Source organism: Hemitrygon akajei, chromosome 10 (genome assembly GCF_048418815.1).
Source record: "Hemitrygon akajei chromosome 10, sHemAka1.3, whole genome shotgun sequence".
NCBI classification, from domain to species: Eukaryota; Metazoa; Chordata; class Chondrichthyes; order Myliobatiformes; family Dasyatidae; genus Hemitrygon; species Hemitrygon akajei.
The window spans coordinates 143,838,715-143,851,018 of record NC_133133.1 but is presented as its reverse complement, the minus strand read 5'-3'; the positions used below and the strand labels follow the sequence as shown (position 1 = coordinate 143,851,018).

The following is a 12,304-nucleotide window of genomic DNA, read 5'->3' as shown; positions in this document are numbered from 1 at the left end:
TAAATTTATTGATCTGATATGTACATGCCATTGTTGGGAGGTGTGTGTGAACACCAGATATTGCTTTGAGAACTGAAGCATTAATTTTCAAAATAGTTAAAACACTTCTTGTAATGTTTTTGAATGTAAAACCTAGTTTGTTAACTGGAAACCATTCACATTATTCATGTTGATGTAGAGTTTTAGTCTTTAAATTTTAATCAGATATTGCTCATATTCTCAACAAATGCTTGGTGCATGGAAAAACAAAATTTGAACTAATTCTATTAGCATTGAACAAACTAACGTTTTTGTTTCCTTTTTAGAATCACTGAGCAGGACAGGTTGAAATCAATTTAATATTTGGGATTCAGTTTGAGTTTATTGCAAACAGCACTGTAACAGAATTATTCCACACATATGCTTAGAAACTGGACGTCACCCTTTTTGGTACGTTGAACATGCTAAATATGTTTGGCATTTGATGCTAATCCCCAGTTGGACCTCTGACTGATCACTGGGCAGAGCTCTCCACAAAGCAGCTGGAGATTAGTTGCATAAGAGGAGAGGGAAGACATAGGGACTAGTGGTGTGGTGATGTTGTGTACTTGTAGTTGTATAGAAGTTTCATAGTATTATCACAAACTCCAGTGATGGAACCACCATTGATCAAATTTCAAATACCCTAAGTTTTGAAAATTGAGACTGGCAAACATGTGCAAGATAGTGATGTAAGAATGAAATCGTTTAAGTGACATTTCATTGCAGTACTCAAGCTATCTGCTTCAATTTTTCTCAGCAAAGGTCACAGGTTAAACCCCAGAGTTCCAATTTACAATGGTAATGAAGATAGTGCACAATGTGCAACTTATGTTCATGAGTAACACTGGGAAAATGTTAGATGCTCTCCAGTAAACTGCCCTTACAAATGCTTAGGTCAGTTTCAAATTCAGTGTGACAGAAGCCAGAATGAATTGTATTTTGTGCATGATCATCAGGCACTAATGGATTCAATTTCAGGGCAGTGGTGTCATTACTGAGGATGCATATTTCCTTCAAATAGCTTGTGTACAAAAATAAACTATTTTTGAGCTCACCTCAAAATCTTTTCAGACTCATTAGGCCAAGTGTTAGACATGTGAATCTGAAGACTGAGATAACCAGTTTAAAGCACTTTGGCAAATCATCACTCAAACTGAATGAGTTGACTAGGTGTGTTTGATCATCATTGAGGCATTCCTCTTAAAACAGCAGAAAGAAACATAACCACGGAAAAACTAACTTGCACCTGATTGAGATAGTGACCCATTAAATCAGGTGACCTGACTACAATAGAAAACTTTAAAAGGTGATGAAAAGGACTGTTGAGGATTGAAACTTGAAAATAATTCTATAATATGTAATACTTCTACTGATTCAGTTTTAATACTGTACTGATTGGAGATTTACAAACAAAGACTATATATACATGAATTCTCATGCCAGCCAATCAATATTATAAAACACTGCAATCATTTTCAATTTAAACTGTACTAGGAATCAGGATACAAACAATATTGTCTCTGTGTGCTAACATGTTGAAGTACTAATACAAATTAATCAAATTTGAGACTGGGTGACTACAGCGAATGCAGAGCAATATTTAAAACAAACATGCAAAAACAAGACTTCCACTGTTTAGAGTCAGCTTCTATAATGGGGACTAAATGGAATTAAAGATCCATAGCACTCATTCTCAGAATTGGTAAAGTGGAAATAAAAGATAAAATGACACATATACTTTCTTTAAATCCTTATCTATGTTTGAATTACCGGAAAACATAGGCAGGAGATTGAGGCTGAGAGGGAAATGGATCAATCATGATGAAATGACGGAGCAGACTTGATGGGTCAAATGGCCAAATTCTGTTCCTATATATTATCATCTTATAAGCGATCAAGTAAATGAACTCGAAAGTGCTCCATTTACTAATAAAATTAATCAATTTTCTTAAATGGTGTATAAAACCCACAACTCAATGCATTTCCCTGGGACTTAATACTATCTGGTTTTCTATCTGACTAATGACAATTCTTACATGATAATCTTTTGTAATACCAGAAAATAATTTTTTCTTAGGGGTCGGGAATCTTCAGGAGAAACCTACTCCCTCAGAAACTTATCATAAATACCATCTGCTTCTTTTTCCAGAAAATTCATTTACACTTTAAGAACTTTTGTTTTAAACCTCTCTTTTTAAAACCATTTTAATCTTGCTCAAACATTGTCATAGATGAATTGATAAATACATTGAAAAGATACAAGGAAGGTTCTGTGGGTCTGACGTGGTACTAGATATGATTAAGTGCCCGAGGATCTTGGAGGAAGCTGAAAGCAGGTGGTGTTCTGTAGGATTGGGGAGAGAATGTGAATAAAGAGGACACATGTAAAACTTTTCACTGCTTTCTGGATAAGGGTAGCATAAATAGGTTATTTTTTTCGATGAATCATTATCAACAGAACAATGTAAGCTTTTCTTTGACATGACTTAGGGACAGATTTTTGCCTTGTGGTATGTGTAGCAAAAATCTAATTAATTTACAAAAATATTTTGCATGTTACCTTTAATGCATTATACCTGCCTATAAGATACCATTTGAATGGTGTCAAATACTATTAAAAAGATTAATAGTAGTATCTTGTTTGGTTTTCATTTTCTCATGTACAAATGAATAGAACCTTTAATATTCAGACACATAAAAATTTTTCAAATGTTACAGTTCACTTGAATTAAAGTTAAGACTGTTCCTGTTTCAGATCACTTTCGAATGTGAACAATAAGACAATACTTGCAAAACTGGCGCTTGTACTTGACAAGATATCTCTGATCAGTGGACTGGATCGCAGGAGCCAATTTTTCCAACGATTGTCCAAGCAGGACAAACAGTGCCACCTAATATTACATGTTACTGTTAATGATGAATAGGTAGCAAAGTCTATTAAACAATCAAGATAAATAGATTCACACTGTAAAGTAATTAAAAATCAGCAATTTATCTTTTCTCTTCAGCTGCTCATTTTCTCAATCACATTCTGTGAGAGGCCATTGTTACTTTGCATCAGAAAATTTAAATCAAATTGATCTCATCATTCTACAGAAATATTTGCAAGCTAGGAGAATGACTTGTTTTTCCATATACTGTACATATTTACACACAAGATAACAGGACTTAAAGGCAGTAATGAGTTTAAATTATTTTGTTAAGACTTATTTAGATTATACTCAATGCTAATATCTGACTCTTAGTGTGTTATTGAGCCTTTGACTAATTGGTCCAGGTTGAAGTGTATATCTTGTTAAATATAAATATTTTGGTGCCCAATATGAGTTTATTTCATATTTATTTCCTTGATTTTTACAGATTATTTTCTTTCCTCTCAATTTATGGGGTAACCCTCTTTTGTCACCAAATACTGTTTACAGTCTGAGAGAATGACAGAATAATCTCCCCCCAGGACAAAGGTAATAGCACTGCTGAACACAATTATAAAGATTAGGACATTCCTGCCTTTTTTGATTGTCAATTTCATCTCTGGTTGAGAAATGGCTCAGCCAAGGGCACAGAGTTCCCACCGAAATCTCTTACGAGTTAAGAGATTAACCTTAAGAGTTAAGAGATTTCATCAATGCTGATTCCTATCATTTGTAGTGCAGCAAAATTATCACTGTTTAATGGTTGTAGGATACTTTGACTAGTTTAGGAAGCTTAATCACTAACCACTTTATATGCACATGTACCTCTGGTACCCTACGTTAGCCTGCACCTGCTACAGAGGTGAGGCAATAAAAGGATACGGCCACTTTAATAAATACAATAATACAATATCATTTCTTTGCCACTGCTCAACACACAAGCACGTCAGACAAATCAATTTCAAATACAGAAATTAATGATCTTAAACAAACAAAAAAAAAACTTAGGTTTGTTCTTTCGTAGAGAAAGCAGTCTGGATATCTGAGCTCTGGATCGCAACGTCACAGTTCATAAGTTCCCATTCTACAGATGCATTGTGTGCACCACATTAAATTTACCGCTTGAATAAAAAGCAGCCAAAAAGACAGAAAGTATGACATCACCATAAGTTAGAGCTTATTTAATTGTCCAGTGTTTTCTTAAATGCTGTAAGTTCATGCTGGACTGTGTTTGTGGATAATCTAGACATTCAAGAGACCTGGTGAGAATAATCACAAAAGTGACTGAACAAATGCAGATGTTGATTCCTGTTGGATTATTCAGGGATGAAAGGTCAAGAAACAGTGTATACAGACATTTCATTCGAAGAAGATTTAAATTTTTTTCCCCACATAAAACACTACACATGCTTTAGAAATCATCCTTTAAGTGGCTTTGGATTTTCTGCATCAGCTGTTGGTATTTTACCCGCCTCAGACTGAATGCTGAGTCAAGAGGTAGAGGCCTCATCGCTACTGAAGTCATCATTGTCAGCGGGCGTTTCCCCCTTTACAGCCATGCTGATTACTTTTAGCCATTTTTGTTTCTGATCATCAGAGTCTGCAGCAAAAGTATGGATGAACCTTGACTGTTTAAGCCTGAACACATGAGACCCATCCACGCCTCGCGGATTTTCTTCTATCGTGTAGCCAAGAAGAGGAATTGTGGCTAGTGCCTTCACATCCTAGAAAATTAAAGAGGAATATAAAGTAATTAAAATCATAATTTAAAACTTATATTAACTAAAAAATATTTGCACAAACATCATTGATCCATAGAGATAAATATTGGGAAATAATTATGCTTATTGAAACTGATAACGTAAGTAATAGTATGTTCCCTTCTCAAATATTGAAGGCTTACCTGTATTATTTTTCCTGGAACTATGGTTAAGATTTGCTGTAGAATCATGATAGATACAAACTTTGCAGTGTATAAACACTAACACAAGAGAGTCTGCAAGCTCTGGAAATCCAGAGAAACACAGACAGAATGCTGGCAGAACTCAGCAGTTCCGGCAGCGTCTATGCAGATGAATAAACAGACAACGTTTCAGGCTGAGACGATTCACCAGAGCTGGAAAGTTAGAGGGAGGAATCCAGAATGAGAAGATCAGGTGAGGGGATGGAGAACAAGATTAAGTGAAGACAGGTGGGTGGGCAAGGAAGGATGAAGTAAGAAACTGTGAGGTGAGAAGTGGAGAAGGCAAAGGGCTAAGGAAGGAATCTGACAGGAGGGGAGAGTGGATCATGGGAAAAAGGAGAAGGGGCACCAGGGGAGGTTCTAGGCAGGTGATGAGAGAAGAGCACAGAGAAGAGAAATTAGGAGTGAAGGGGGAGGGGTAAATGTTACTGGAAGTTGAAGAAACCAAAGTTCATGTACAGTGCCAATAAATGTATTCACTCCCCCTCGGAAGTTTTCATGTTTTATTGTTTTGCAACATTGAATCACAGTGGATTTAATTTGCCTTTTTTGACACTGATCAAAAAAGGTCTCCCACATGGCAAACACTAGCTGAGATTTCTTGCAACTTTTTTCACCATTGGCTTTCTCTTTGCCACTCTCCCATAAGGCTGCAACTAGTAAAGCACCTGGGCAACAGTTGCTGTATGCGCAGTGTCTCCCATCTCAACCACCGAAGCTTGTAACTCCTCTGGGTTTGTCCTGGGTTTCTTAGTGGCCTCCTTCACTAGAGTTGCTTGGAGTGTTCTCTTGTCTCTATGGTGTAGTTTTTGCCAGGATACTGACTCACCAGCAGTAGGACCTTCCATATACAGGTGTATATTTACTACAATCATTTGAAGCACCTTGTCTGCACACAAGTCTTCAAAAACAGATCTCTATTTAACTAATTATGTGACTTCTAAAACGATTTGGCTGCACCAGAGATGATTTTGGGGTGGCATATTAAAAAGGGTTGAACACTAATGCAATTAATTATTTTGTGTTTTATATTTGTAACTAATTTAATTACTTTCTAGAGACTTGTTTTCACTTTGATACAAAAGAGTTGTGTTCAGAAAGCATCAATTTTTGTCACTGATATTTGGTGAGAAATATGCAGTAGGACATTTTAGAATTGTTTTGCTCACTGTGGTTTCAAGCATTCAGACTTGGAGATACCAGAGACAACCAGGAGCAAAAATGAAATGATTTCACTACTTTAACTATCTTTAATGTTACAACGAAAATGAAGATTGACATTGATAGCATGAAGGCAGTTCATTATCTGCACGTTGATATTGCTCATTTACAGTCAATCAAAAGAACGTCACATGGATGAATTCCTCCACTGATACGTATTAAGAACTAATATACAATTTTATAATACTGTTGTAGTATTCTAATTTGTTCTGTATTTCATTCAAATGCATAATTTGTTATTTAGTTTGACTTTTTTTTAATATACCTTTTTAACTATTTATATGAAACTTCGGATAATTAGGGCAGCTGCTTAATTGGGCCAAAATATATTGGTCCCAATCTGTCCCAGTTAACTGGAATCCACTGCATATCAAAATTTCTGTTCTTCTTCAGAAGTTGTGCACCAGACTCCCATTATGTCGGACTGCTTAAAGTATTCAGGATTACATATGGCATAACATGGCTGCTATAAATCCTCTGTATTTCTCTTCAGTGTTGTCTGTCATTGTTATGCCTTTCTAAATAACACTGGTGATAATGAATTCCCTCAGTTGACTGTGTTCCAATACCAACTATTATACTATGACCTAGTTCAAATTTATAACAGAACAGTGACATTTAGGCAGTTCATACAACTGGACAGTTGTAAACTTATAATTTCCCATTTTATGCTCACTGATCACTGTTACAGTTCAGTGCTCCCATTTACTCCGTGAATTTTCATCCTTTTTGAAACATTTTCTTTATCTGGACCTACCATTTCTGGTTATGATAACATATCCTTCTTAATTTCCTTCTCCTTTATGTTTTCCAATTTTTTGGCCATTTTGTCCTACTTTGTACAGTAATATATTATTATGGAATTTTACAATATGGAAAGATATCATCTATGGTCTTTACAAGTTCTGTCATTAATGTATCTATCCGCTACCACATATTTGCCTTTCGCACACAATAATTAGACATTTTCTTTCCTTTTAAGATGGATTATGCTCCCACACTATGGCACTGAGTCCTAAAAGCACCTTCAAGAAAATTCACTAAATGACATTGTTTGCAGATTTCAGGTTCATTAATTTATGTTTATAACCTGGAAACGAAACCACTTATCAAGCCTTAGGCAGTCTACTAAAGCTATTTGTGTTGGAATCAGGCACATGCTTTCAGCCTAGAGGACAGTAAACCTCACATTGGTAATGTCTGAAGACGTGACTTTTAGAAAGGAACTTTTGCACATAAAAATAAATGCCTAATGCCCATTTATATCCCTGCTCCAAAATTTGCAGGTTGTCTGAGTCACAGAAAGGTGGTTATCTCTGACTGCAATCCACCCCTGCTTAGTGTCAATCAAAAGTTACCAACCTGACCACGGAACAGAAGCATTAATGCTCCTTTTAATCACACATCACAGTGACTACAGAACTCCCCTCTATTCACTCTATTAAGCCTGAGCCATTAAACCCAATGCATCAAGCCTCTTACCAATGCTTAAGCAATTAATAATCAGCTTTCAGATCAACTTTCCCACTGTAGAAATATTTGACATTAATCTGTGCTACCTGTGCTTATCCTAGAACCTGAGCATCAACATTAGGAACAAGAATTCATTTAGAAACAAAATGTAACAGATATTGGAAATCTGACATAAAACTGAAATAGCTAAGAAAAATACTCAGCATATCAAGCAGCACTTGTGGGCACGAAGGAGCACAGTTCTCTCCCTCTCCATTCATGGACATTAGTGGACCTGGCAAATATTTTCAGCATTTTCTTTCAGGACAACTTTTGGGTAGCAAACACTTTAATGGAAAGAAATTTAAACCCATATTCCCTATTCACTTCTAGTCATGACACGGGCCCAGGCCCCATTCAGTTTGTCCGTCTGATTCTCTTTGTGATTTCTACATTAGCATTGAATGTGGAGAAATATCTGCAGAGAAGGTAAATTGAATTGATTCCTATCAAGAAGATACCTTATAGATCTTTTGTTAACTAACATAACGTCTGGGTTCTTTTGAACAGAAAACTGGGTCAACCATTTTAGAATCTGAAGTAGTAGCTTTGATATAATACTGTGAGCTACTACAAAGTTGATTACTTGTACATTACACAAGTGCATTAACTTGTTCACCTCAAATTTCTTTCTGGTAGTTTATCAAATTAATCCATTAACTGAATATAAAGATAAGTCTTACACGAATAGACTTATTTTAATATATTGCTGCTCCACACTGAAATTGCCATGAGTTTAAACTTCATGATGATTGATTAGATTATCTGGTCAAGATTTTAACAACTACAGCCAGGAAATTTACTACGAAAGCTCATGAAACACACAAGCACCTGATGAAAAATTGTACTAAGAAATAATATTTAGAAACAAACTAGTTATATATTGAATCAATAGTACAAAACTATTAAACATCAATTTAAAATAATTAACTGCAATTTTCACTAATTTCTGTGAAACTTACTACAGTTTCCTTGGAATTTTCCTGCATATACAGGCAGCCTCCTAGTTATACACGGGTTTTGTTCCTGAGAGCTGTCGGTAAGCTCTCTCTCTGTTTTCTATCACTATCCAATCATTTCACTCTACATACATTTGGTATAATTCTTTTATTTAATTGAATATTCACCCTAACATTAACCATAATTAAAACTAATGGAATGTGTACTTTATCCAGTTATTAATGAACACCATGAAACATTTTATTATCACTACTATATTGAGAAATGAATAATTTGTACATGGAGAATTTGTATACAGTCAGATTTCAGTGAGTCGGGTCATTAGTTTAACCAAGAGAGCTCAAGTATGTGCATGTATGGATAGGTGCAGTACCCAATTATAAACAGTGACACTTATTCACAGGTGTTAAGGAAAAAGATCCTCAGTACCATTATTAAGAAGTGTATTAAAAGAAGCTAGCAACATGCATATACACACAGGTCTGCTCACTCTCTGGTTTTCATGATGAATATCAGTTTGTTTTTATCAAGGAGCTCAGAAAAATAGAGGGCTATGGGTAACCCGAAGTAATTTCTAAAGTACGGACATATTCGGCACAACTTTGTGGGCTGAAGGGCCTGTATTGTGCTGTAGGTTTTCTATGTTCTCTGTTCTTATCTGTCCCCAGTACATCGATAAATTCAGGATTAACACTCATACCTGGGGTGCCCCATACATGTACAGAACCAATCCTTCGTTTTTAGGAATGACACACCACACTTTCTGCCACGGTTTGGCAGGTTTCTCCAGGTACTGAAGGAAGTTGCAGATGATACAGTTTTCTGATACTTCAGCAGCGTCAATCTGAAAGGCAAAAGTTGGAGTGGAAATAGAATAAAAAAAGGGCTGATCATTTTCATTAAAAATATAACTAATTATAAACCTCAAAACAATTAACACCAGTTATGCAATTAACCTTTCTTCCTCTTGTATTACCTACCACATTACATGAGATATTTGCAATATAATTATAGAACACAGTTGACCACAAGATGGTTTGATCAAGTATTTGACCATACGTGCACACACACTTGCTGGCAAAACTTGGGAAACTATGGCTCATACCTCAAGGATTCCTTTCTTTTTTTTATCCTCTTTCTCTTCGCTGTCAGTTTGTCCGGTTATTACGACATAACAGTCCTTACATACTTTGTTGGGTTTGTTGCTGTCATAGGCAAGGTTTGCTTTATAATCAGAACACTTCCAACATACAACCTGGAAAAAGAAGTGACACATTTTACTCTCCTCGATGAGTTATTCTCAGCTAAAAATTCCATTGGCTTCAGATAGCTGGGCACATAATCCAGACTAACATTCCAAGTTCTGTTTTGCAGGGGTGCATAAATGTCACTGTCAGAGGTATTGCCTTTCTGATAAGACTTAATAGGAGGCCCATTTCATCTCTGATGTTAAAAAATTCTATAGTACAGTTTCAAAGTGCAGGGAATTTATTCCCAATATCCTGCTTAATATGATCCCTTAACACAGGCACAAAGTAAACTATCAGGTCATTTGCTCTTCATGGACAAGTTTACATATTAACTTGGACTACATTATAGTAAACTGCTTCAAAGATATTTGGATGCCCTTGACGCTCTGAAAGCTGCTACAGGAGTTAATTCACATAGCATTCCATTTGTCACCCATCATGGTGAAGATGACTTTCAGTTGTATAATTCTCAATATAATTTTGAAAGTCACCTTTGTATGCTCTATAGATCTTTTTAATTAATTGGCCCAAAACTAATTTTCATTTTGCCTCAGCTTTTATTGACATTATCAGCCCACCCTTGGAGCCTGCATATAAGGCTCACATCTTCTAGGAAGACTATTTCTGGTTCTTCTTTCTCTACCTATTCCTAGCTAGCTCACATGGGGAAGGGGATAGGAGATCACACAGGGTGGAACACAATGTTGCAATGAGAAAAAGGAATAAAATTATCCAACACCATATCAAGATCAGAAAACAGGATATTAAACAGTTGAATATGGAAGAGTTTTTAAATTTCCTTATAAATAGTACACCTTCCTACACCCTATTAGTATCAACAGGTCCAATGGTTACAAAACAGAATTAAAATTGGAGGCTAATCCTCTATGTCTTTAAGAGTACATTATGTCATTAGGAGTTTGAAGAGATTTGGTATGTCAACAAGAACACTCAGAAACTTCTATAGATGTACTGTGGAGAGCATTCTGACATCACTGTCTGGTATGGGGGGGAGGGAGCTACTGCACAGGACTGAAAGAAGCTGCAGAGGGTTGTAAATTTAGTCAGCTCCATCTTGGATACTAGCCTACAAAGTACCCAGGACATCTTCAAGGAGCAGTGTTTCAGAAAGCCAGTGTCCATTATTAAGGACCCCCAGCACCCAGGGCATGCCCTTTTCTCACTGTTACCATCAGGTAGGAGGTACAGAAGCCTGAAGGCACACACTCAGTGATTCAGGAACAGCTTCTTCCCCTCTGCCATCCGATTCCTAAATGGACATTGAACCCATGAACACTACCTCACTTTTTAAATATATATTATTTCTGTTTTTGCACAATTTTAATCTATTCAATATACATATGCTGTAATTTATTTATTTATTTTTACTTTTTTTTTCTTCTACATTATGTATTGCATTGAACTGCTGCTGCTAAGTTAACAAATTTCACATCACATGCTGGTGATAATAAGCCTGATTCTGATTCTATTTAAGGCAGCAGTTGATAGATTGGTCAGGGTATGAAAGGATCCAGGGAGAAGGCAGGAGATTGGGGCTGAGAGGAAAATTGAATCAGCCATGATGAAAGGGCAGAGCAGATTCGATGGGCCAGATGGTCTAATTCTGTTCCTATATCTTATGGACATCTAAAATTCAGTGAGTTTACCACTTACACATCCACATGCACGACAGTGATGTCTTCGCCTGGTTAGTGCATTGAAGGGTTCCTTACATTTCATGCACAAAGTAACTTCATTGTCACGTATCCACCTTGGTGCCCTCATTCCCAGTTCTGCTGTCTTTAAGAGGTGAAGAAATAAAAAGAAACACGTGGTAAAAAGATGGAAGGGGCATGCTGTACCGTGAATAAACAAAATATTCTCTATGAAACAAATTCATCTGATAACAGAGATTTACTTAATCAACACATTAATCTCCTACAAGCAACCGAAGCTTCTTGAGATCTATTGAAGTTATAAAGACTCTTATCATGGTGTTTTAATCCATCAAACTGTTTTGTTGTTGGTTTGGTTGAGGGAATTGAGAAAAGAAATAAGAGTGAATATCAGTCAGAGCTGTCTTTCTGACTTCTAGTATTCTAAATCAATCAGGACATACTGTACATGAAGGGACTGAAAACAATTTTTAGAATGCTACTTAGTCATTTTTTTGCATTAGAGGTGTAACTTTCAGGAACGCAGAATGGATGGAGAAACTGAAAAATAGGGTGGAAATAATTCCGTTGCAGAGGCAGTAAAAATGCTGTACCCTCTTAAAAGAAAACAGTTCTTTCTTGAGTTATGAAGTTTATTTCATAACATCTCAGTTTAGTTGCAGTTGTCTCATCTTAAATGATTTTATTTTACTCATTAGTTGTGGAGAAATTACTCTAATCTGAGATCCCTGTGCAGTCTACTTCATAAAATTTTCTCATTTGAAATTACATCTCATCATATGAAACATA

The 12,304-nt window shown here is 36.1% G+C and overlaps 1 protein-coding gene across 8 annotated transcripts in view; it reads right to left on the bottom strand.

The window, feature by feature from the left end:
• Positions 1-1,379: 1,379 nt before the first annotated feature.
• LOC140734758 (FYVE, RhoGEF and PH domain-containing protein 4-like) overlaps positions 1,380-12,304 on the bottom strand; it is a 258,362-nt gene continuing 247,437 nt past the window's right edge. For all 8 annotated transcript variants that reach the window (XM_073059202.1, XM_073059207.1, XM_073059205.1 and 5 more), the window contains 4 exons: positions 11,514-11,639; positions 9,695-9,844; positions 9,290-9,433; positions 1,380-4,657 (listed from right to left, as the gene is read on the bottom strand). In XM_073059202.1, the coding sequence (XP_072915303.1) occupies positions 4,424-4,657; positions 9,290-9,433; positions 9,695-9,844; positions 11,514-11,639 (654 nt within the window). In that variant the 3' untranslated portion in view covers positions 1,380-4,423. The remainder of the gene's footprint in view (positions 4,658-9,289; positions 9,434-9,694; positions 9,845-11,513; positions 11,640-12,304) is intronic.